The sequence below is a fragment of the Scophthalmus maximus genome, chromosome 20 (assembly GCF_022379125.1).
Source record: "Scophthalmus maximus strain ysfricsl-2021 chromosome 20, ASM2237912v1, whole genome shotgun sequence".
Classification (NCBI taxonomy): domain Eukaryota; kingdom Metazoa; phylum Chordata; class Actinopteri; order Pleuronectiformes; family Scophthalmidae; genus Scophthalmus; species Scophthalmus maximus.
Genome location: NC_061534.1, coordinates 182,501 through 206,247, shown reverse-complemented (window position 1 = coordinate 206,247; position 23,747 = coordinate 182,501). Strand labels below are relative to the sequence as shown.

Genomic DNA, 23,747 nt, shown 5'->3' with positions numbered 1-23,747 from the left:
ATATTCCACTGTCGAGGAGAGAATTTTCATCATCGTTGTAAAACAGACAATTTATTTCCAGGATAAAAAGAGAAATAAAAATCTGGATTAAAAAAATAATCTGAATCAGGATCTTTATTGTGAACGTCCAAGTGTCGTATGAATCATAAAGCGTTTCAGTAATTATTGATCAACTGAACAACAGACATAAGAATTAATAAATGTGTTTACAGAATCATTTGTTAAACTATAAATTAATATAAAATTATTCATTGTTTGATATTTGAATGAGCAATAAAAAGAGGAGTTAATATTTTTAAAAATATTTAAAAAAAACTTTCTGTCAATTAGATCATTATTCAAAAATACAAATGAATTCTTAAAAAAAATATTAGAAAGGAGAAATAAGAAACTGGATTCACAAACTTTAAGAATTCAGATTTTAATCATTTAAAATGACAACTTCTTTTCCAACTTTATTTACAGTAAAAGTTCTGGACGGACGATTACGGAGACGCCCAGGTTCTCTTCTCTGATTGGTTCTCATCAGTCACGACACAACGTCACTAACACTTCCTGTTCCACCTCATCGTCGTCGCTGCTGTTACTAAGCAACTGACTACAAAGGAGACAACCTACTTCCTGTTTATACCTGAGGGGTCATGTGATGTGTGTTGTCAGGTGTGTCAGTGTGGGGACGGAGCTTAAGGCCTGTCAGGATGAAGGTTGGTGTAGTTTTAAAATGAGTGGGCGTGGCCTAATAAAAACGTGAGGATTTTCTGTACACAATCAAATATTTCTGACACAATGGATCTGTTCATGATGAAATGTGCCCAGTGATGACCAATCAGAGACGAGGCGTTCAGCAGACTTCCTGTACGCGTCAGTAGTACGGGCCGATGTTCTCGTATCCGGCGTAACTCGGCCAATCGGGGAGGATCCTGTGTGAGCAGGTGGGGCTGCCGTACGGGTCAAAGTGGATCCCAGAGGCAACGGAGTCCGTGCGGCGGCTGCCGGCGTCCGTGCGACTCCTCTTCATCGAGGACCAGACGATCTTGTAGTTGTCGCCCCGGTTACTGTCCCAGTACTGGCGTCCTCCCACCTCGTAGCAGATGGCGAACTCCACGCGCTGGTGCCGCTGCAGCTCGGGCAGAGACACCAGGAAGCAGAAGGTGTCGCTGTACGAACTGGGATACGCGTCCTTTACGTAGGAACAGTCCACGTCGGTGTGACTACTCCACGTGTCGAACGTCACCCGCAGCTTCACGCGCTTCTCGAACGACATGTTCTTGACTTTGACGGTTCCGGTCACGGCCTCGTCCTTCAGGACGCAGCGCTCCAGACTCACGCCGTCCGTCTCCAGCCTCTGACGGAAGAGCAGGTAGTCGGAGGACGGCTGAGCAAAGTCCAGCACCAGCTTGTCCTCCTCGGCCGCCGGACACCGGGCGGAGCTCAGCGCCTCCCGGACGCTGGCGGGGATGTTGATGGGATCGTTGAACTGGGAGAAGACCTTCACCCTGGTCAGAGACAGACCTCTGTGGTCGGCGAACGTCACTTGTTTTTTACTTCTTCCCGCGTCGTCTTGGAGCTCGGCCCGGTCATCACAGTGAGAGTGTCGACGCCTCGGAGCAGGTTCACGTGTCGAGGGAGTCGTCCTGAAGACGAACTCCTCTTTGGGAAGGTAGAGAGGCAGCGCCATGTCCGAGGGCATGACGGGCCGCGAGCGCTGAAACACAGATCAGACGGTCAGACGTCAGGCGCCATGAACACAGACCAGTCAGTCATCACGAGATGACGTCATCACGTGATGACGTCATCACGTGATGACGTCACAGAGATCCAGCGGATCAATTCATCCGTCCACGTCATTATCTGTATCATCAGGTTCGTCTGCTGAAGACCAACTTCACTGCTTCTGCTCTCAGAGCCACTGGAGCTTCTCTACCCACAATGCTTTAGTGTCTGTACTGTCTGTCTGTACTGACAGTGTCTGTAGGTACAGTAGTGTCTCACCTGTGATTGGCTCCTCCTGCAGATCTTCTTCTCTGCTGCTACAAACCAGAGGACGTCGGGAAACTGCTCGCACCTGCAGCAGCTGAGAACCACGTACCAGAGGGTTCTCCTCTGGTTCTCCTCTGGTTCTCCACTGTGGTTCTCCTCTGGTTCTCCACTGTGGTTCTCCTCTGGTTCTCCACTGTGGTTCTCCTCTGGTTCTTCACTGTGGTTCTCCTCTGGTTCTCCACTGTGGTTCTCCTCTGGTTCTCCTGAGCTTCAGTCTGAGCTCCCGGTACCGTGGATGTCGCGAGCTCCTCTTTCGTCTGTCGGGGTCAGAAACACTCAGAGTTCACGTGAACAGCTGCTGGCAGCCAATCAGAGCGGCCGCTGGCGGAGTGATCGACAGGTCGGCAGGGTCACACCGCCGCCCCCCCGTCTGTGACTCCTCCCATCGCACTTCGTAATTTTGTCTAGATTCATAATTTTGACTGTAATATTTGATATTCTGGTCTCACTGACGATTTTTATCATTTTATGATCGTTCATTTTATTTGAGTTGATTTAATACGAGTCGCTCGTATTAACTGCAGGCTGGTCACATTTGACTGATAATTCTCTCATGTTTCTAATGTTGATTTATAAACTGATTTTAATGAAGTTTCCTTTTGTTTAACTTAAATCTTTGCTTTTGACTTGATGAGAGATGTTGTTTAAATAAAGATAATTATTTCATCAGTTTAGTGAATTAACGTGTTTATATTTAAATTTGTATCTTTTCCTGCTGATAATGTTAAGTAAAACGTTAAACTTTAAAACATGTTCACGGTTTAGTTCATCATCATCATCAGAGTTTAATGAACCTGCGTCATGTTTCTACAGGAGCATCACCTGCTGGCGGGCTGGGGGAACTGCAGGCTGGGAACCGCCCTGTCCTGGCCACAGGTCACAGGTTGATGACATCACAGGTAGATGACATCACCTGGGGAGTCCTGGTGAAGCTCCTCCTGTCGTGTCTCTAACTTTGTGTTGATCTTTTGTCTCGTGTGAGTTCATGTTCAGACTTTTCAGTGAAACTTGAACATGTGGACAGGTCACGACCTCTGACAGATTCGCAGGTGGTGAATCATCAGAAGTTTGTTCACGCTCCTCCTGCAGAGAGAGATTCAAACCAGGAAGCTGAAGAGAAATCGTCCTGATTCACTTCAATGATAAGAAAAAATACGTTCATACAAACTGTTCCACACGTTGTTTAATGTTCCTGGTTCTTCACGTTCCTCTGCTGAAGCATCATAACCACAGCAAACATAGACACGACCTCCGACCTGACCTCTGTCGTCGGTCAGGCCTCTGCGCAGCTTGACGTTAGGAAACAGGCTGCAGACTGAGCGAGTCAATATTGGTTCAGGGATGAACGAGGATGTTCAAGAGGAGAAAGCTCAGGACTTTGCATCATGTGACCTGAGGATAGACTCAGTGAAACATTAATCTGAGGTCGATCAAATCTTCAGATCTGAACCTGAGTGGAACCTCCTGTTCTCGTACTTTACAGAACATGAACAACCACTGGTCTGAGTGGAACGTCCTGTTGTCATACTGTACAGAAGTGTAAATTTAAATACAATTTTAAAAACAAAAATTAAATAAAATTAAATAAATATTTAATTTAATTTAATTACATTTTAAATAAGATTTAAAAAATTTAAATCATATTTCAGAGACATATTTAGAGGACTGATATCTTTGACCTTTGAAAGTAAGGTAAAGTAAAGTAAAGTAAAGTAAAGTAAAGTAAAGTAAAGTAAAGTAAAGTAAAGTAAATGTATTAATAGTCTCTATGGATTATGTATATAGTTCCTCAGGCCTCCTGTTGGGGGCACTGACGACAAAGCAGTGACTGAACCGGAAGAAGGAGAAGAAAAAACAGCAGCCAACAACGCCAGCTGCTGCGCATGCGCGAAAACACTCGTTGCCTCCAGTCTATGGTTGCCTGGCTGCATGACGTCGTCGTCAGTGGCTCCTCCTCCGGGCTGGTGGCGGAAGTAAACCCGGATGTGAGCGAAGCGGCTCGACGAACGACGGAGACGCAGAACCGAGGGTTTATGGATCAGCGCTGCGGAACAGAGGCTCACGTCGGTCCGCAGAGAGTCCCGAGCCCGTCCTCCGGAGTCGACCACACGTCACTCATTCCCCGCGGTAAGACCACACGTCACGGACGTCACCTCCGCTAGCCTCCATTAGCCTCCGCTAAGCTAACCGTCACCGTGACTGTCACTGAGCGGAGAACAGCTGCTGACAGGGGGATACACCCTGAGGCAGAGGACCGAGGGTCAACACGTCACACTGAAGTGCTGACAGCTCATAGACACGAGGCCATAGGTCAGCTTCCTTGTGACATCACAGTGACATCATAGGGTTCGACAGTCAGGTGACAACAGTGAACATTAGATCACATGATCTTCACTCTGATCAGCTGGAGATATAAACCACTTCTTGATCGTCTCCTCCTTTTCTTCTTCTTCTCCAGGTGTTTGCAGTGCGGCGGCGTCATGAGCGGAGCGGCTCTGGGCATCGAGATCGTGGTGGTGTTCTTCCTGGCTCTGTTCCTGCTGCACCGGTATGGAGACTTCAGGAAGCAGCAGCGCATGGTGCTGTTCGGCACGCTGCTCGCCTGGTACCTGTGCTTCCTCATCGTCTTCATCCTGCCGCTGGACGTCAGCACGGTCGGTGTCACACACACACACACACACACACACACCTCGGGGATCTGCCCACGGTCTGGACTGACTGTGTGTGTGTCTGTGTGTGTGTGTGTGTGTGTGTGTGTGTTGTGTGTGCGTGCGTGTGTGTGTGTGTGTGTGTTGTGTGTGCGCGTGCGTGTGTGTATGTGTGTGTGCATGTGTGTGTGTTGTGTGTGCGTGCGTGCGTGCGCGTTGTGTGTGTGTGTGTTGTGCGTGCGTGCGTGTGCGTGTGTGTGTTGTGCGTGCGTGTGCGTGTGTGTTCTCACCTCAGACCATCTACAAGCAGTGTAAGATCGACCACGAGGAACATGTGTCTGTTGCCACCGTCGTCCCACTGCCGGCCAATCACACGTCAGCAAACACATCGTCTGCCACGCCCACCAAAAGGTTAGAAAGAGGTCACACATTCCTGGCTCCGCCCCCTTTGTCCAGATTCACACCAACATTTACTGGATTCTTTTTTACTGTTCCCTCAGTGCACTGAAGCCGTGCTACAAGCCGTGGAGCTACATCCCTGATGGCATCATGCCCGTGTTCTGGAGGGTCGTGTACTGGACTTCCCAGTGTCTCACCTGGTCAGTATGACACACTGGTAGAGAACGTCTTTAGAACATATATAGAACGTGTGTGACTGTTAGAACATATTAAGAACACATGTTGAACATGATGAGAACGTGTTCCTCTCCGCCCTCAGGCTGCTGCTGCCCTTCATGCAGTCGTACGCTCGCTCCGGAGGGTTCTCCATCACGGGGAAAATAAAGACGGCTCTGATAGAAAATGCCATTTACTACGGAACCTACCTGCTGATCTTCGGTTCTCTGCTCATCTATGTGGCCGTTCATCCCGACTGGCATCTGTCCTGGTCAGTCGCTCACTTCCTGTCATAGGTTGAATCGACTTCCTGGTTCAGCAACAGTGTCTGTTTATACCTGCTGCAGTGTGAGACAGCTGACTGGTTCTCTGTGGTTCTCTGGGGGGTCTGGTTCAGGTACGAGCTGCAGACCATCGGGATCACGGCGGCCAACACGTGGGGTCTGTTCCTACTGGTGCTGTTGCTGGGTTATGGCCTGGTAGAGATCCCTCGCTCCTACTGGAACGCCTCGCGTCACGGACACCTGCTCGTCAAGACGTACTTCAAGGCGTCCAAGCTGATGACGGAGAAGGCGGACGCCGAGGAGAACCTGGAGGACGTGATGGAGGTCAGTGGCTCAGGCACTCTGACACGTCGGTAGCGACGCCCACGTTCTGTCTTCTGATCGTCAGTCACGACTCGACATCACTAACACTCCCTGTCAGGGACAGCTCGCTGTTCCTCCTTCAGAGGAGTTTCTGTTACTAAGCAACCGTCTACGTCCTGTTTACACCTGAGTGGTCGCGCGTGTGCGTGTGCGTGTGCGTGTGCGTGTGTGTGTGTGTGTGTGTGTGTGTGTGTGTGTGTCTGTGTCTGTGTGTGTGTGTGTCTGTGTGTGTCTGTGTCTGTGTGTGTGTGTGATGTGAGCGTGTGTGTGCGCGTGTGTGTGTGTGTGCCTGTGTGTGATGTGACATGTGTTCTGCTGCAGGAAGTGAGGAAAGTCAGTGAATCTATCAAGTACAATCATCCACTGAGGAAATGTATCGACACCATTCTCAGGAAGGTGAGTGGGATTCATCTTCATCACCCACTAGATCATCTCCGATCAGACTGATTGATCTGATTGATCTAATTGATTGCCCCCCCCCCCCCCCCCCCCCCCCAGTGCCCGCTGGACTACCAGGAGAAGATGGGCAGGAACATGGACGACTACGAAGACTTTGATGACAAACAGAACTCGTATCCCAGTGAGAAGAGTCTGGTGAAGCTACACAAGCAGGTGAGAGGTTGACAGTTCACGTGACAGGAAGTCATCAGTTACACGACGGACTGTTCGTAATCAAGTGTGTGTGTGTGTGTGTGTGTGTGTGTGTGTGGGTGTGGGTGTAGGTGATCTATGCGGTGCAGAGACATAACAGGACTCGTGTGCAGTGGCAAATCCTACTGCATCAGGCAATCCACCTGGAGGACGTGGCCAAGAACGAGACCAGCTCCACGCACCAGTTCGTCCACAGCTTCCCCCCGGCAGTGGCGGTGGCGAGCAGCTGGTTCAGCAGATATGTCTACACCCCGACTGTAGGTGAGTCTGATCACATGACCACGACCACGTCTCTACACCAGGACGAGTTGGTTAATATGAACGAGACATGATGACATTCAATCATTGAACCGACGCCCGCACACGTTGATGTTAAAGTGTGTGTGTGTGTGTGTGTGTGTGTGTGTGTGTGTGTGTGTGTGTGTGTGTGTGTGTGTGTGGGTGTGTGGGTGGGTGGGTGGGTGGGTGGGTGCGTGCGTGCGTGAGCAGAGTGGTACTGGCAGTGTCTCCTGAAGTGTTGGTTCTACCGGCTGTTGTCGGTGCTGCTGACTCTGTTCAGCGTGGCCGTGGTTTGGTCTGAATGCACCTTCTTCAGCACGCGACCCGTCCTCTCGCTGTTCGCCGTGTTCATCCAGCTCGCCGAGCAAGACTACAACTACCTGTACATCGAGGTGAGGTCACAGGCCACAGGTCGACTGTCTGTCCAATGGATGCAGGTGTAGTCAGAGCAGAGACAGTCACAGCTCTTCTACAGGAAGTGTCCTCTTCCTCTGACTGATCTGTTATCACCTCCGTCCACCAGATGGCGTGTTTCATCACCATCTTCTTCCTGTGCACCTGCGTCTACTCCACCGTGTTCCGCATCCGGGTTTTCAACTACTACTACCTGGCCTCGCACCACCAGACGGACGCCTACAGCCTCCAGTTCAGTGGCATGTGAGTGACCACAGACATCGCAGACAGTAACAGACAAACACAGACAGTCACAGACGGACAATCAGACAGACAGACACAGACAGACAATCACAGACAGACACATACGGTAACGTTCTCTAACCTTGGACCTGCAGGTTGTTCTGTCGTCTGACTCCTCCACTCTGTCTCAACTTCTTGGGTCTGATCCACATGGACTCTGCCATCTCCCACCAGCAGAAGGAGCAAACGGCCTACACCTCTGTGAGTAACACACTCTGACCTGAAGGTCACACAGGAATACGTTCACCACAACACGGGAACACACGTGGGGACATACGTGACCTGGATGCGTATATGTTCTCCGGCTCCTCCGTAGTTGGTCACTGACCTTTGACGTGTTTTTCAGATCATGGGATCAATGCGTGTTCTCTCCTTCATCGCTAACGGCTTCTACATCTACTACCCCATGTTGATCGTCCTCCTCTGCATCGCTACGTACTTCAGGTGAGACCGGTTCTATTTGGTTCTATCTGGTTCTGTGTCGGAGGTTCCACCAGCTGGTCCTCGGTTCTGACCCTCACTCTCTCCTCAGTCTGGGAACTCGTTGTCTGAATCTTCTGGGCTTCCAGCAGTTCTTGGGTGACAGTGAAATGACCTCTGACCTGATCGACGAGGGGAAGGAGCTGATCCGACGAGGTAAGAACGTTCCGGTGACGCGGTTCTGTAGAGGAACATGTGGAGTCGACAGTCGGTTCATCAGTCGTGTCTTTTTCACAGAAAAGAGAAAACGCCAGAGGGTCGAAGACGGAGAGAACAGACGCAGAGTGAGTGATGTTCTCACAACATCTTGTTCACAGTCTATAAAGATTATTTTCTCCTCACACTGACCGTCTGGTCCTTGCCTGTGATTGGCCGAGCCTCTCGGGCCCCGCGTGGTCAGGTGACTGTTCTGACTGTCCGTGCTCTGCAGGAGTGGAAGGAGCGTTACGGGAACCAGAGGGAGGACGTGTCCGCGAGGAACCGGGGCATCCACGAGCTGAAGGAGACCAGTTACTCCGACACCGTGAACTCCAGCAGCAACAGACGTGAGTCAGATGACAGATGCTGAGCACACGCCACTGACACGCTAACACACTTGTGCTGACTTTGCCGTCTGTTGTCGTCTGGTGAGCAGAGGCCAAGTACTGTCGCTCTGGGAGTCGGGCGGAGAGAGACCACGTGGAGCTGCTGCAGGACGCAGAACCTCTGGACTTCAGCGCCGAGACTCTGACGGACGACGCTCCGGACGCAGAGTCTGGCAGGTAAACTCCACGGCAACGTGAGGAGACGCCATTTTTAAACGCTGTGACAGGTTTCAAACGTTAGCCTGTGAATGACCAGTGAAAGTAAATCTAGTGAAGTTTGTTTCTAACGTGACGTCGTCATGTCAGACTGGTCTCTGCAGCGCTGCATTCAGACACGTCCACACACATGTGTGTGTTGTTGTGTCATGTGTGTGTGTTGCTGTGTCATGTGTGTGTGTTCTGTCCCTCAGACATGCAGGAGGACGATATCTGTCCATGTCGTCGTCACGCAGCCGCATATTTGACGACGTCTAACGGGAAGAGGAGATCTGAACGATCCGCCCACAGGAAGTGAATGTACCACGTCTCCTCCACGCCCTCGTCTCCCAGCATGCGCGGTAACTGAAGCCACAGATCACGTGTTCGTGAAGCTCCGCCTCCTGAATCTTTCCGCTTTGCAGCAGTTTTTCTCGTGGAGCAGGTCGATGACGAGCCTCGTGAAGGAAGCGTCTGAAACTCGTCCTGTCGCTCTGTAACGTGTGATCACGCACACACACGTGACTCTGCAGCAGCGACGCGTCACGTGACTTCACTGAGGTTTGATGAAGGACCTGCAGCAGGTTTTATTTATATACTTTCATTTGAAATGTCAGTGTTGAAGTTTTACTGTCGGAGACCTGATGAGCAGGTTATCTGGTCACTGACACGCGATGATGATGTCACGTCACCTTCCGTCCAGTCAGAAGATCGTTTCCACCAGAGTCCAACTCGTTTTCGTTGTCTCGAGATAAGTTATCTTGTTTTATTTTCTTGATAACGGGATAAGTTATCTCGTTGAAACTGTTCGCCCCTTGATTCTCCCATCACTGAGGAAATGTGATCAATAATCTGACGATGTTCTGCTGCCCCCAAGTGGTCAAACAGTTACTGCTCATTTAATAATTCAAACTCGAATGTATTTGAATCAAAACGTTAAAAACAATTATGACAACTTCAACATCAGTGTAATTATGATAAGTATGATGATGATGATGATGACGCGTCTTTGATTTGTAGCATATGGACTAAAACAAACAGGTGCAAATATCGTTAGCATTTCGTTAGCACTCGGTCCCTAACGAAGAGTCCAGTGGCTGTTCACCTTCACATCCTTGCTCGGTCAGTGACACTGTATATATGTATGATATCTTTTGTATTATATGGGCTCATTAATGATCTCGATGAAGACGTGACTTTGTATTTATGAAAAGATTCTCGCCGCCCGATCGTTCTCGCCTCTGAACTCCCTCTGCCTCGTCGTTCTGCTGATTCTGGTCATGAAGAATTTTGTCTCCTGATTATCTGAATATTTATTGTCCTTGTGATCACAGCACATTTTATTTGTAGATATGATCCCTGTGATTGACAGTAGTGAAATATTACTCAGAGAAAAGATGATGTGTAGTTCACCGTGTGTCCGTCAATAAAAGTTATCAGAGACACTGGTCCTGTCTGAAATACTGTTAAAGAGATTTTAAAAGATATGATAATAAGAAGAAAAACATGGTGATAATAATAACAACAGACTGTTAAAATACAATCAAATCAACAACATCGGTGCAAGAACATAAGTAAATATAATAACGTCTATAAACCATCTCATGTTTAAAGTTTTCCAACACTTGCAGCTGCTTCTCAGTTCCACAGGCAAACTGTTCCAGACTGATCCAAACTGTTACAAACTGATCCAAACTGATCCAAACTGTTCCAGACTGATCCAAACTGTTCCAGACTGATCCAAACTGTTCCAGACTGATCCAAACTGTTCCAAACTGTTCCAGACTGTTCCAAACTGATCCAAACTGTTCCAAACTGATCCAAACTGTTCCAAACTGATCAAAACTGTTCCAAACTGTTCCAGACTGATCCAAACTGTTCCAAACTGATTCAAACTGTTCCAGACTGATCCAAACTGTTCCAAACTGATTCAAACTGTTCCAGACTGATCCAAACTGTTCTTGACTGATCCAAACTGTTCCAGACTGTTCTGGACTGATCCAAACTGTTCCAGACTGATCCAAACTGTTCCAAACTGATCCAAACTGTTACAAACTGTTCCACACTGATCCAAACTGTTCCAGACTGATCCAAACTGATCCAAACTGTTACAAACTGTTCCACACTGATCCAAACTGTTCCAGACTGATCCAAACTGTTACAAACTGTTCCACACTGTTCCAGACTGATCCAAACTGTTACAAACTGTTCCACACTGATCCAAACTGTTCCAGACTGATCCAAACTGTTACAAACTGTTCCAGACTGATCCAAACTGTTACAAACTGTTCCACACTGTTCCAGACTGATCCAGACTGATCCAAACTGTTCCAAACTGTTCCAGACTGATCCAAACTGTTCCACACTGTTCCAGACTGATCCAAACTGATCCAAACTGTTCCTAACTGATTCAAACTGTTCCAGACTGATCCAAACTGATCCAAACTGTTCCACACTGTTCCAGACTGATCCAGACTGATCCAAACTGTTCCAAACTGTTCCACACTGATCCAAACTGTTCCAGACTGATCCAAACTGTTCCAAACTGTTCCACACTGATTCAAACTGTTCCAGACTGATCCAAACTGTTCCACACTGTTCCAGACTGATCCAAACTGATCCAAACTGTTACAAACTGTTCCACACTGATCCAAACTGTTCCAGACTGATCCAAACTGTTACAAACTGTTCCACACTGTTCCAGACTGATCCAAACTGTTACAAACTGTTCCACACTGATCCAAACTGTTCCAGACTGATCCAAACTGTTACAAACTGTTCCAGACTGATCCAAACTGTTACAAACTGTTCCACACTGTTCCAGACTGATCCAGACTGATCCAAACTGTTCCAAACTGTTCCAGACTGATCCAAACTGTTCCACACTGTTCCAGACTGATCCAAACTGATCCAAACTGTTCCTAACTGATTCAAACTGTTCCAGACTGATCCAAACTGATCCAAACTGTTCCACACTGTTCCAGACTGATCCAGACTGATCCAAACTGTTCCAAACTGTTCCAGACTGATCCAAACTGTTCCACACTGTTCCAGACTGATCCAAACTGATCCAAACTGTTCCTAACTGATTCAAACTGTTCCAGACTGATCCAAACTGATCCAAACTGTTCCAAACTGTTCCAGACTGATCCAAACTGTTCCAAACTGTTCCAAACTGTTCCAAACTGATTCAAACTGATCCAAACTGTTCCAAACTGATCCAAACTGTTCCAAACTGTTCCAGACTGATCCAAACTGTTCCAAACTGATTAAAACTGTTCCAGACTGATCCAAACTGTTCCAAACTGATTAAAACTGTTCCAGACTGATCCAAACTGTTCTTGACTGATCCAAACTGTTCCAGACTGTTCTGGACTGATCCAAACTGTTCCAGACTGTTCTGGACTGATCCAAACTGTTCCAGACTGATCCAAACTGTTCTGGACTGATCCAAACTGCTCCAGACTGTTCTTGACTGATCCAAACTGCTCCAGACTGTTCTGGACTGATCCAAACTGTTCCAGACTGATCCAAACTGTTCTGGACTGATCCAAACTGCTCCAGACTGTTCTGGACTGATCCATACTGTTCCAGACTGTTCTGGACTGATCCAAACTGTTCCAGACTGATCCAAACTGTTCTGGACTGATCCAAACTGCTCCAGACTGTTCTGGACTGATCCAAACTGATCCAAACTGTTCTTGACTGATCCAAACTGTTCCAAACTGATCCAAACTGTTCTTGACTGATCCAAACTGTTCCAAACTGATTCAAACTGTTCCAGACTGATCCAAACTGCTCCAGACTGTTCTGGACTGATCCAAACTGTTCCAGACTGATCCAAACTGTTCTGGACTGATCCAAACTGTTCCAAACTGATTCAAACTGTTCCAGACTGATCCAAACTGCTCCAGACTGTTCTGGACTGATCCAAACTGTTCCAGACTGATCCAAACTGTTCTGGACTGATTCAAACTGTTCCAGACTGATCCAAACTGCTCCAGACTGTTCTGGACTGATCCAAACTGTTCCAGACTGATCCAAACTGTTCTGGACTGATCCAAACTGTTCCAAACTGATCCAAACTGCTCCAGACTGATCCAAACTGTTCCAAACTGATCCAAACTGTTCTTGACTGATCCAAACTGTTCCAAACTGATCCAGACTGATCAAGTCGGTTCCACCAACATGTATAGATTTAAAAGAAGTTGCCCAAAACTTGAACCCTGAGGAACTCCGCAGGTTGTTTTGGAGGTTTTGGAGAAGTTGGAGCACTCGATCATAGAGACGAGAGGAAAACCTGTTGAACAGTTTCTGACAGAACAAAGTTTTATTAGTTGAGACGTCAGATGGAAACTAACCACAGAGTTTCAGTTCAGCTGAAGTGAAACTTGTTTTCTACTCATTTACTGTGTGTGTAATGGATATAAACACATTGTCCATAATATTCATTGTACAGGTCAGTGTTGTGGTTTCCTACAGGTTCGCCATAGTTCCTCAGAGCAACACGAGGCGTTCAGGGAACTGTGAAAACAAGTTTGTGAAGCATCAAAATGATTCTGAAGACATCATATTAATATAAAAAAGAAACTAGTGTTGCTTGAAATAAAAAAAAAGAGAACACACACACACACTCATCTGATCACAGTATGTGAGGTGTGTCACACAGTCACACAGCCTCAGTGAGTCACAGCTTGCGAAGGGAACGTCCTGCTGCATTCTGAGCGCTCAGTGGGACTTCACCTGCTCGGCCTCACACAGGTAAGAGAAATCATTTTCATAAATCTGACAGCAGGAAACAGTTCCTCAGTAAAGAGCAGATCACTGAACTTTATTCTTTATATGAATCCCCATTAGCTCCCACCAATGGTCGCAAATCTGCCTGGAGACCACAGAAAATGTATCAATTAAACTAAAACAAAATAAACGGCAAAAACGTCAAGCTCAGCCAAAATAGAATAACAGTGAATAGTGAAACCACATATAAAAACAAACAGTAGTAACCGATAGTTACCAACAAGCACACTTACTGTAGACCTAAGTAGGATCTGTGTTTGGTGTCTGATGCTGATGGAGCTTATTCCAAGCAGAAGAAGCTCAATAAAGGATTCTCATCATTATGACCAGTGCTCACTTGACGTGTGATATGTCCGACCAAAACGTGTAAACAAGCTTTTCACAAAGGAAGTGCGTGTATTGTTCCAAATAACATTATGTAATGTCTGGAAGTTTTTTATTCTCTCCCTATCAGCTGACGGTCAAACCTGCTCAACTTGTTCTCAGCACTTTCAGTTTGGAGGAACTTTCCTGAAAATGGCGCCGACAAAATGGAGCTGGGGCCACGCTCGAGTCTCAGCAGCTTCCTTCATCGATCTGTTCGAACGCAGTGAGCCCAGGATGAGACAGATCACAGACCAACTGTGGAAATTTGCTTATGACTTGAGAATCAAACTGATTTATTTATTCGCAGCAGTGTTGGTAGGATCACATGTTCTGTTGGTTGTCAATGCTATGCTGTCTAAAGATTTGTTTATATTGTTTCTAGTTGCATGTCCCATTTCTATTTCTATTGCTTTAAACCACATGGCATCAGAAAGTTTAAATGAAGTGGACAGATTAAGAGAAGAGTTCAGAATGTTGGTTTTATCAGTGACCTGTGGACTGGAGGGAGTAAAGATCACGTGTGGAGATCTGAGGAGGACATCGGTCGGAGCTGAGACCTTGACGTTCATCAGACTGGAAATCACCATCCTGGAGCTTCTGGCCTCGAGCGAAAAACTCAGAACACCTGCATCTGTACTTCGACCTTCACAGGTGGCTCACGACTGCAGGAAGACTCTGGATGGATTTGCAAAGGTAAAAACAGAACTACAATCATTTGAAGAGTCTCAACGGAGATTCAACTGTCAGATCAGTTAGAATTCAACATCAGAATGAATCAGAATCTGTTTCAAAGCGACGGTTCATCAGAGGAAATTGAAAACCTGCGTTGTGTTAATGAAGAATCTCTGTGTATGAATTTATCATGTGATGAACTAAAAAGTATTTGTCCAGGCTACGAAGGGTAATAAATATATAGTTTATATATATATATATATATACTGTATATATATTAAACTAAATGACTGTATTTTATTTTTTAAATGTTCTCTGTTACAGAAACACACATACAGACCACATACTGTATATACATCAGACAAACCAGAATCCATCTGTAAATTATCAAATGTTTACTATGTTGAAATAAACATCATGAAGAATGTTCTTTTCTAAAAATAAGTATATAAAAAACAAATATGGCATAATATCCATTCATTTATAAAAGAAAATTGAATGTAAAATATTTAAGAACATGAAGAATGTTTGAGCTTCTTCTGAACAAACAAAATTACACGTAGCTGTCGCCCCCTGCTGCTGCGTCACGGTCTGTGTTTCAGAACATGTTTATAATATGTAGATATATTATTAATATAGTAATTCCTGTTCTACTTCTTCAATTTGAAAAACTAGAAGAACATCCAGGAACACACCGAGGACATACGTGAACATTATACAAGAATATACAACATTTCATATATATAACTATACAGTCCATACTGCATATGTATGTATACAGTACATTAATAAAGATAATGTATATAGAGATATATTAGTTTCATATATATAACTATCCATGTTTATACTTATACAGGTTATATATACCGAAATAAAAGTAATATTAAATATTAAACAACAAGAAACAGGAAATATCATGTCAATGTTTCTTGTTACTTAATAAACGTATAAATGTTTTTTTTTAAATGATAAAATGTTTGAACTCGCTGCTGGAGGAAGTGACGTCACGTTCTCCTCCGTCTGTGGTCAGCGCCTCGTCACCGGCAGGGGGCGCTGACGTCACCACGACGTCCCCCGTGTTGAACCGTTACCAAGGTGACGGCTAACGCTCCGGGTTCAACTGAGCCGAACCGTCTCCCGGACGACGGGCGGTGTTGTCCGGGGAAAGATGCAGCGGAGCCTCGGACCGAGAAGGTCCGCGTGTCGGGAGGTCACCGGGGCTCGGGAGGTCGCCGGGGCTCGGGAGGTCACCGGGGCTCGAGAGGTCGCCGGGGCTCGGGAGGTCGCCGGGGCTCGGGAGGTCACCGGGGCTCGAGAGGTCGCCGGGGCTCGGGAGGTCGCCGGGGCTCGGGAGGTCACCGGGGCTCGGGAGGTCACCGGGGCTGTGGGCGTGGTGAGTCACCGGTTGTACCGAGGTTCACCTTATGACTGAAGTATGAACATGAAGGAAGTGAGTTACTGTAAGTGACTGACGTCATCACGTACATGTAGAGGAGTCAACAGTGACGTGAGGTATGAATATTAAGAGGGTATAGAGATATGTGCCAGAGAAGAGGAACAATCAAAGTATTATTACTGTGAATGAACTTTGAAATATTACTTTTACATACCAGATCACGTCGGTGTGTGTGTGTGTGTGTTTGTGTGTACATTGGTAAAATAAAAACACAAATCAAATCTAAACCTTCCATCACGATGCAGATGTGACATCATCCCCCTTGATGAAAATGAAAGGATCAAACACACATGCTCCTGTGATCTGTGATGTCATCACACGTAACAGGAAGTGAAGCTCACGTGACAGAGACGCTCGGTCTCCTCACCCAAACACACACACACACACACACACACACACACACGTCCTGACGAACTCGTCTGTCGTAGAGAAAATGGCAGAAGCGCTTGGGGTCAGAGGTCAGCAGCAGCTGAAGGTGAAGGAGATGTGATATATACTGTACCTGTGACTGTGTGTTTACTTTAGTCTGTCATACGCACACACACATACAGACATATACACAGTCTAGAACTGGGGGATCGAACCGCTGACGTCTGGGTTGGTGGACGACCGCCTCCAGCTCGTAATATTCCATGTTTTGTCGTATTATGATCCATTGATCCGGCTCCTCGTCACTTTGAGGTGAAACTCTGTCTCTTCCACGGCTGTTTGTTTCCAGTGGAGTGATTTTAAAGTGAAATGACTTCGACCAATCAGATTCCTCACTGTGTTTTCTTCTTCACACGTTTAAACACGTAGATGTTGTATTTCCTCCCTTGTTGGCGTTTCTCTGATGACAAACTTTAACATTACGTAAGCAGCGCGCAGCTATCGGCTCTGTGATTGGTCGAAAAGTCAGAGTCGGCTTGATCCAGTTATAACTCATAAACACATTCAACACTTTTCCAGCTGTGCAGTGACTTAGTGACCTCAGTGACCTCACTTAAACGAGTGTTTGTGTTGATCAGAGAGTCAAGTCGTTGTCATGGAGACCAGGCGACCCCCTGACCCTGGAGCGGGAGCGTCAGGACGCCGCCCGGGACAAAGTGCTGGAGTTCACCAGGGAACAACGGAGCTGCGACGTCAAGAACTCGTGGCTGCAGCGGTCGGATCATCAGTTCCTGAGAAGAACCGTGGACCGACGGGTCCGAGCCGCGGTGGCACATCGGGAGACTCACGTGGACCAGAGGAGACGCAGGTTCGTCCACTGCTGCACGGTAACTGTAACTCAGTTCATTAACATGTTGTTATTCTGCTCAGACGAACGAGTGTTCCAGCGGTAGAACAGTTCTAACAGTCAGAACCTCAGTTGACGTCAGCTGCTCCACCTTCAGGCTGCAGCAGCTGCTGGAGGCGGAGCAGCAACAGCTGCTGCAGGAGATGGAGCTGACGGAGCCCGAGGAAGAGAAACAGGCCAAGATGGAGGAACGACTGAAAACACTGAGGGAGAGAAGAGAGAGAGAACGACAGGAGCTGGTGTCGGAGAAGCTGGAGCTGCAGTTCAGGTGAGGGGTCAGGAGAGGGGTCACCTGAACTGATGGTGAAAAGTCCTGGATATGATAATATATATATAAATATAATATATATATGAACGTGTCTGCAGGGATCAGTGTGACGAGCTGCGGAGCGTCGTCTCCAGGCGCCGGGAGCAGGAGGCGTGTCGGGAGCGAGACGCTCAGCTCAGGACGCGACAGGAGCAGCTGCAGCAGCGGAGGGAGGAGGAGCGGCTGTTCCAGGAGCTGTGGGAGGCCGACGGCCGAGCCAAGCAGGACCGGGAGCGGCAACGGGAGGAGGCGCAGCAGCGCGGCAACACGGAGCAGCTGAGCGTCCTCCGGACTCAGGTGGAGGAGGCCGAGAGGCGGAGGCTGACGGAGAAGGAGCTGAAGGAGGAGGAGGATCGTCTCATGGTAGAACCAGTCCCTGAACGCATCGCCACACGTCCAAACGCTTCTTGTCTTTAATTCTGTTGAAACGTTGTGGTCATCGCTTCTTCCTCTGCAGCTGCAGCAGCTGGAGGAGCAGCTCCTGCAGGAGCAGCAGTCGCAGCAGCAGCAGAAACATCGCGCTCAGCAGAACCGACGCCGGGAACTGGACCACGACTTCCGGCTGAAGATGAAGCGTTTGGCCCGAGAGCAGCAGGACGAGCAGCAGCTGGACATGAGCGTCATGGAGGAACTGCTGCGCCAGGAAACAGACTGCAAACAGGAAGGAGCTCAGAGGAAGGTAAACACAGAACACAGAACCCGAGGGTCCCAGACTGTCACAGAACCAGAGGGATCCAGACTGTCAGAACCAGACTGTCACAGAACCCGACTGTCAGAGAACCAGGGGGAACCAGAGGGAACCAGACTGTCAGAACCAGAGAGAACCAGATGGAACCAGACTGTCAGAACCAGAGAGAACCAGACGGTCAGAGAACCAGAGGGAACCAGACTGTCAGAGAACCAGAGGGAACCAGACCGTCACAGAACCAGAGGGAACCAGACTGTCAGAACCAGAGAGAACCAGAGGGAACCAGACTGTCAGAACCAGAGGGAACCAGACTGTCAGAACCAGAGAGAACCAGAGGGAACCAGAGGGAACCAGACTGTCAGAACCAGAGAGAACCAGAGGGAACCAGACTGTCAGAACCAGAGAGAACCAGACGGTCAGAGAACCAGAGGGAACCAGACTGTCAGAGAACCAGAGGGAACCAGACCATCACAGAACCAGAGGGAACCAGACTGTCAGAACCAGAGAGAACCAGAGTGAACCAGACTCTCAGAACCAGAGAGAACTAGAGGGAACCAGACTGTCAGAACCAGAGGGAACCAGACTGTCAGAACCAGAGAGAACCAGAGTGAACCAGACTGTCAGAACCAGAGAGAACTAGAGGGAACCAGACTGTCAGAACCAGAGGGAACCAGACTGTCAGAACCAGAGGGAACCAGACTGTCAGAACCAGAGAGAACCAGACGGTCACAGAACCAGAGGGAACCAGACCGTCACAGAACCAGAGGGAACCAGACTGTCAGAACCAGAGAGAACCAGAGGGAACCAGACTGTCAGAACCAGAGAGAACTAGAGGGAACCAGACTGTCAGAACCAGAGGGAACCAGACTGTCAGAACCAGAGAGAACCAGAGGGAACCAGAGGGAACCAGACTGTCAGAACCAGAGAGAACCAGAGGGAACCAGACTGTCAGAACTAGAGAGAACCAGACGGTCAGAGAACCAGAGGGAACCAGACTGTCAGAGAACCAGAGGGAACCAGACCGTCACAGAACCAGAGGAAACCAGACTGTCAGAACCAGAGAGAACCAGAGTGAACCAGACTCTCAGAACCAGAGAGAACTAGAGGGAACCAGACTGTCAGAACCAGAGGGAACCAGACTGTCAGAACCAGAGAGAACCAGAGGGAACCAGACTGTCAGAACCAGAGAGAACCAGACGGTCAGAGAACCAGAGGGAACCAGACTGTCAGAGAACCAGAGGGAACCAGACCGTCACAGAACCAGAGGAAACCAGACTGTCAGAACCAGAGAGAACCAGAGTGAACCAGACTCTCAGAACCAGAGAGAACTAGAGGGAACCAGACTGTCAGAACTAGAGGGAACCAGACTGTCAGAACCAGAGAGAACCAGAGGGAACCAGACTGTCAGAACCAGAGAGAACCAGACGGTCAGAGAACCAGAGGGAACCAGACTGTCAGAGAACCAGAGGGAACCAGACCGTCACAGAACCAGAGGGAACCAGACTCTCAGAACCCGAGAGAACCAGAGGGAACCAGACTCTCAGAACCAGAGAGAACTAGAGGGAACCAGACTGTCAGAACCAGAGGGAATCAGACGGTCAGAACCAGAGAGAACCAGAGGGAACCAGACTGTCAGAACCAGAGGGAACCAGACTGTCAGAACCAGAGGGAACCAGACTGTCAGAACCAGAGGGAACCAGACTGTCAGAACCAGAGAGAACCAGAGGGAACCATACTGTCAGAACCAGACTGTCACAGAACCCGACTGTCAGAGAACCAGGGGGAACCAGACTATCAGAGAACCAGAGGGAACCAGACTATCATAACCAGACTGTCAGAACCAGAGGGAACCAGACTATCAGAGAACCAGAGGGAACCAGACTATCATAGAACCAGAGGGAACCAGACTGTCAGAACCAGAGGGAACCAGACTATCAGAGAACCAGAGGGAACCAGACTGTCAGAACCAGAGGGAACCAGACTGTCAGAACCAGAGAGAACCAGAGGGAACCAGACTGTCAGAAACTGAGCTTGTTCTGTGATGGTTAAAGAACCAATAGGAGAAGAAATAGAGTTGATGTACTTACTGGTACTGACCAGTAGGTGGCCTCAGAGTGCTGTTATCACTATTCACTCAGTGTGCAGTGTAGGAGAACCCTGAGGAGAACCTCGTCTGATGTTCATGTTCTGTGTGGGCAGGTGGAGCTGAAGGAGGAGCTGCGACGGTACCGGGAGTTCCTGTGGGAGGAGAAGGAGAAAGTGAGGAGAGCCGAGGAGGAGGCGGAGCTGCTCATCCAGAACACACTGAAGGAAACCTGGACCAGGAAAGACCAGCAGAACCTTCTGCAGACGGAGGCCCGGAACCGCCTGAGGAACGAAGTCATGGAGGCTCGACGCCTGCAGATCCAACACAAAGGTAAGAGAACCAGACGAGAACCAGAGAGAACCTGTCAGAGAACCAGATTTACAGTGTGTGTTTGTGTGTGTGTTTGTGTGTGTGTGTGTGTGTGTGTGTGTGTGTGTGTGCAGTGGACATGAATGAACAGAAACAACTCAACGAGTCCAGAGAGAGAGAAGAGATGAACAGAGAGATGGAGGAGATGAAGGTGAAGGACGACGAGGAGACCAGACGGTATGTCACAAGGTCAAGTGTTGACGTATTGACATGTTTGTTCTTGACATGTTGACGTGTGGTCATGTATGTTCTCATTATGAAGCAGGCATGTTGACGTGTGTCATGTATGTTCTCAGTATGAAGCAGGCGTGTTGATGTGTGGTCTTGACGTGTGTCATGTATGTTCTCAGTATGAAGCAGGCGTGTTGATGTGTGGTCTTGACGTGTGTCATGTATGTTCTCAGTATGAAGCAGGCGTGTTGATGTGTGGTCTTGACGTGTGTCATGTATGTTCTCATTATGAAGCAGGCATGTTGACGTGTGTCATGTATGTTCTCAGTATGAAGCAGGCGTGTTGATGTGTGGTCTTGACGTGTGTCATGTATGTTCTCAGTATGAAGCAGGCGTGTTGATGTGTGGTCTTGATGTGTGTCATGTATGTTCTCAGTATGAAGCAGGCATGTTGATGTGTGGTCTTGACGTGTCATGTAAGTTCTCAGTGTGAAGCAGGCGTGTTGATGTGTGGTCTTGACGTGTGTCATGTATGTTCTCAGTATGAAGCAGGCGTGTTGATGTGTGGTCTTGACGTGTCATGTATGTTCTCAGTATGAAGCAGGCGTGTTGATGTGTGGTCTTGACGTGTCATGTATGTTCTCAGTGTGAAGCAGGCGTGTTGATGTGTGGTCTTGACGTGTCATGTATGTTCTCAGTATGAAGCAGGCGTGTTGATGTGTGGTCATGTATGTTCTCAGTGTGAAGCAGGCGTGTTGATGTGTGGTCTTGACGTGTCATGTATGTTCTCAGTGTGAAGCAGGCGTGTTGATGTGTGGTCTTGACGTGTGTCATGTATGTTCTCAGTATGAAGCAGGCGTGTTGATGTGTGGTCTTGACGTGTCATGTATGTTCTCAGTATGAAGCAGGCGTGTTGATGTGTGGTCATGTATGTTCTCAGTGTGAAGCAGGCGTGTTGATGTGTGGTCTTGACGTGTGTCATGTATGTTCTCAGTATGAAGCAGGCGTGTTGATGTGTGGTCATGTATGTTCTCAGTGTGAAGCAGGCGTGTTGATGTGTGGTCATGTATGTTCTCAGTGTGAAGCAGGCGTGTTGATGTGTGGTCTTGACGTGTCATGTATGTTCTCAGTATGAAGCAGGCGTGTTGATGTGTGGTCTTGACGTGTGTCATGTATGTTCTCAGTATGAAGCAGACGTGTTGATGTGTGGTCTTGACGTGTGTCATGTATGTTCTCAGTATGAAGCAGGCGTGTTGATGTGTGGTCATGTATGTTCTCAGTATGAAGCAGGCGTGTTGATGTGTGGTCTTGACGTGTGTCATGTATGTTCTCAGTATGAAGCAGACGTGTTGATGTGTGGTCTTGACGTGTGTCATGTATGTTCTCAGTATGAAGCAGGCGTGTTGATGTGTGGTCATGTATGTTCTCAGTATGAAGCAGGCGTGTTGATGTGTGGTCTTGACGTGTCATGTATGTTCTCAGTATGAAGCAGGCGTGTTGATGTGTGGTCTTGACGTGTCATGTATGTTCTCAGTGTGAAGCAGGCGTGTTGATGTGTGGTCTTGACGTGTCATGTATGTTCTCAGTATGAAGCAGGCGTGTTGATGTGTGGTCATGTATGTTCTCAGTGTGAAGCAGGCGTGTTGATGTGTGGTCTTGACGTGTCATGTATGTTCTCAGTGTGAAGCAGGCGTGTTGATGTGTGGTCTTGACGTGTGTCATGTATGTTCTCAGTATGAAGCAGGCGTGTTGATGTGTGGTCTTGACGTGTCATGTATGTTCTCAGTATGAAGCAGGCGTGTTGATGTGTGGTCATGTATGTTCTCAGTGTGAAGCAGGCGTGTTGATGTGTGGTCTTGACGTGTGTCATGTATGTTCTCAGTATGAAGCAGGCGTGTTGATGTGTGGTCATGTATGTTCTCAGTGTGAAGCAGGCGTGTTGATGTGTGGTCATGTATGTTCTCAGTGTGAAGCAGGCGTGTTGATGTGTGGTCTTGACGTGTCATGTATGTTCTCAGTATGAAGCAGGCGTGTTGATGTGTGGTCTTGACGTGTGTCATGTATGTTCTCAGTATGAAGCAGACGTGTTGATGTGTGGTCTTGACGTGTGTCATGTATGTTCTCAGTATGAAGCAGGCGTGTTGATGTGTGGTCATGTATGTTCTCAGTATGAAGCAGGCGTGTGAGCGGTACCAGCTGGACCTCGGGCTGCAGTTGAAGCAGCAGCAGCAGCGTCAGGTGGAGCAGCGAGCTCAGAGTCTAAGGGAGGAGCAGCAGAATCTGATCCAGGAGCAGATCTACCAACAGAAGATAAACCAGCTCCTGTCCAGACCCTCATCCTACACCTCCGTCCCTCATCCCTTCAGGAGAACCAGGTCCGGGTCCAGGTCGCCCACAGACCACATCAACCTCACATCTACCTAACACCTCACACCTCAGTCCTCAGTGTGATCTCCAGATCTGGACTGGGACCTGACGGACCGACGCTCTGTTGGGACCAAGATAATCACATTTAATCAAATTGAATCTAATAAATAAATAAATTAACTCTTTTGAATGAATGGATTTTTATTTAATAAGGACGATGTAATTTACATAGTTCAAAGTACAAAGACTGAAACTGACGTGTTGCAGTTTATTGCTATAACTGATTGTCAACTCGTCTCCTGAGTTGGGCCTTTACCCTAAACCTATATACATATATACATATATATATATATATAT

At 47.8% G+C, this 23,747-nt stretch overlaps 3 protein-coding genes and 2 long non-coding RNA genes across 9 annotated transcripts; 3 read left to right on the top strand and 2 right to left on the bottom strand.

Annotated features, from left to right (window-relative positions):
• Positions 1-387: 387 nt before the first annotated feature.
• ppp1r3b (protein phosphatase 1, regulatory subunit 3B) lies at positions 388-3,930 on the bottom strand. Its single transcript, XM_035609120.2, has 4 exons — positions 3,219-3,930; positions 2,863-3,123; positions 1,993-2,297; positions 388-1,705 (listed from the first exon to the last, which is right to left on the bottom strand). Exon 4 carries the CDS (start codon positions 1,688-1,690, stop codon positions 863-865), a length of 828 nt encoding a protein of 275 aa, XP_035465013.1. The 5' UTR covers positions 1,691-1,705; positions 1,993-2,297; positions 2,863-3,123; positions 3,219-3,930; the 3' UTR covers positions 388-862.
• Positions 2,854-10,278, top strand: lmbrd2b (LMBR1 domain containing 2b). 2 transcript variants are annotated; one of them, XM_035609118.2, is made up of 18 exons: positions 2,854-2,939; positions 4,499-4,694; positions 4,984-5,099; positions 5,189-5,287; positions 5,407-5,574; positions 5,701-5,911; positions 6,272-6,346; positions 6,449-6,562; positions 6,673-6,862; positions 7,091-7,272; positions 7,404-7,537; positions 7,672-7,777; positions 7,923-8,020; positions 8,109-8,212; positions 8,294-8,340; positions 8,487-8,601; positions 8,691-8,817; positions 9,051-10,278. In XM_035609118.2, exons 2-18 carry the CDS (start codon positions 4,521-4,523, stop codon positions 9,112-9,114), a joined length of 2,124 nt encoding a protein of 707 aa, XP_035465011.1. In that variant the 5' UTR covers positions 2,854-2,939; positions 4,499-4,520; the 3' UTR covers positions 9,115-10,278. The 2 variants fall into 2 exon arrangements, with proteins under 2 accessions (XP_035465011.1, XP_035465010.1); XM_035609117.2 differs by lacking the exon at positions 2,854-2,939 and adding an exon at positions 4,007-4,167.
• Positions 10,279-13,138: 2,860 nt separating this feature from the next.
• Positions 13,139-14,093, bottom strand: LOC118285446. The gene is made up of 2 exons (XR_007030210.1): positions 13,866-14,093; positions 13,139-13,587 (listed from the first exon to the last, which is right to left on the bottom strand). It is a non-coding gene; the product is annotated as an uncharacterized LOC118285446 (long non-coding RNA).
• LOC118285447 lies at positions 13,475-15,097 on the top strand. The gene is made up of 2 exons (XR_004785104.2): positions 13,475-13,596; positions 14,087-15,097. It is a non-coding gene; the product is annotated as an uncharacterized LOC118285447 (long non-coding RNA).
• Positions 15,098-15,655: 558 nt separating this feature from the next.
• Positions 15,656-23,570, top strand: cfap53 (cilia and flagella associated protein 53). 4 transcript variants are annotated; one of them, XM_047329459.1, is made up of 9 exons: positions 15,656-15,952; positions 16,043-16,063; positions 17,134-17,363; positions 17,500-17,670; positions 17,769-18,072; positions 18,167-18,388; positions 20,597-20,813; positions 20,927-21,029; positions 23,192-23,570. In XM_047329459.1, exons 1-9 carry the CDS (start codon positions 15,839-15,841, stop codon positions 23,445-23,447), a joined length of 1,638 nt encoding a protein of 545 aa, XP_047185415.1. In that variant the 5' UTR covers positions 15,656-15,838; the 3' UTR covers positions 23,448-23,570. The 4 variants fall into 4 exon arrangements, with proteins under 4 accessions (XP_047185415.1, XP_047185414.1, XP_047185416.1 ...); XM_047329458.1 differs by having other exon boundaries at positions 15,657-15,880; positions 15,971-16,063; XM_047329460.1 differs by having other exon boundaries at positions 15,657-15,917; positions 16,044-16,063.
• The last annotated feature ends 177 nt before the right edge of the window (positions 23,571-23,747 follow it).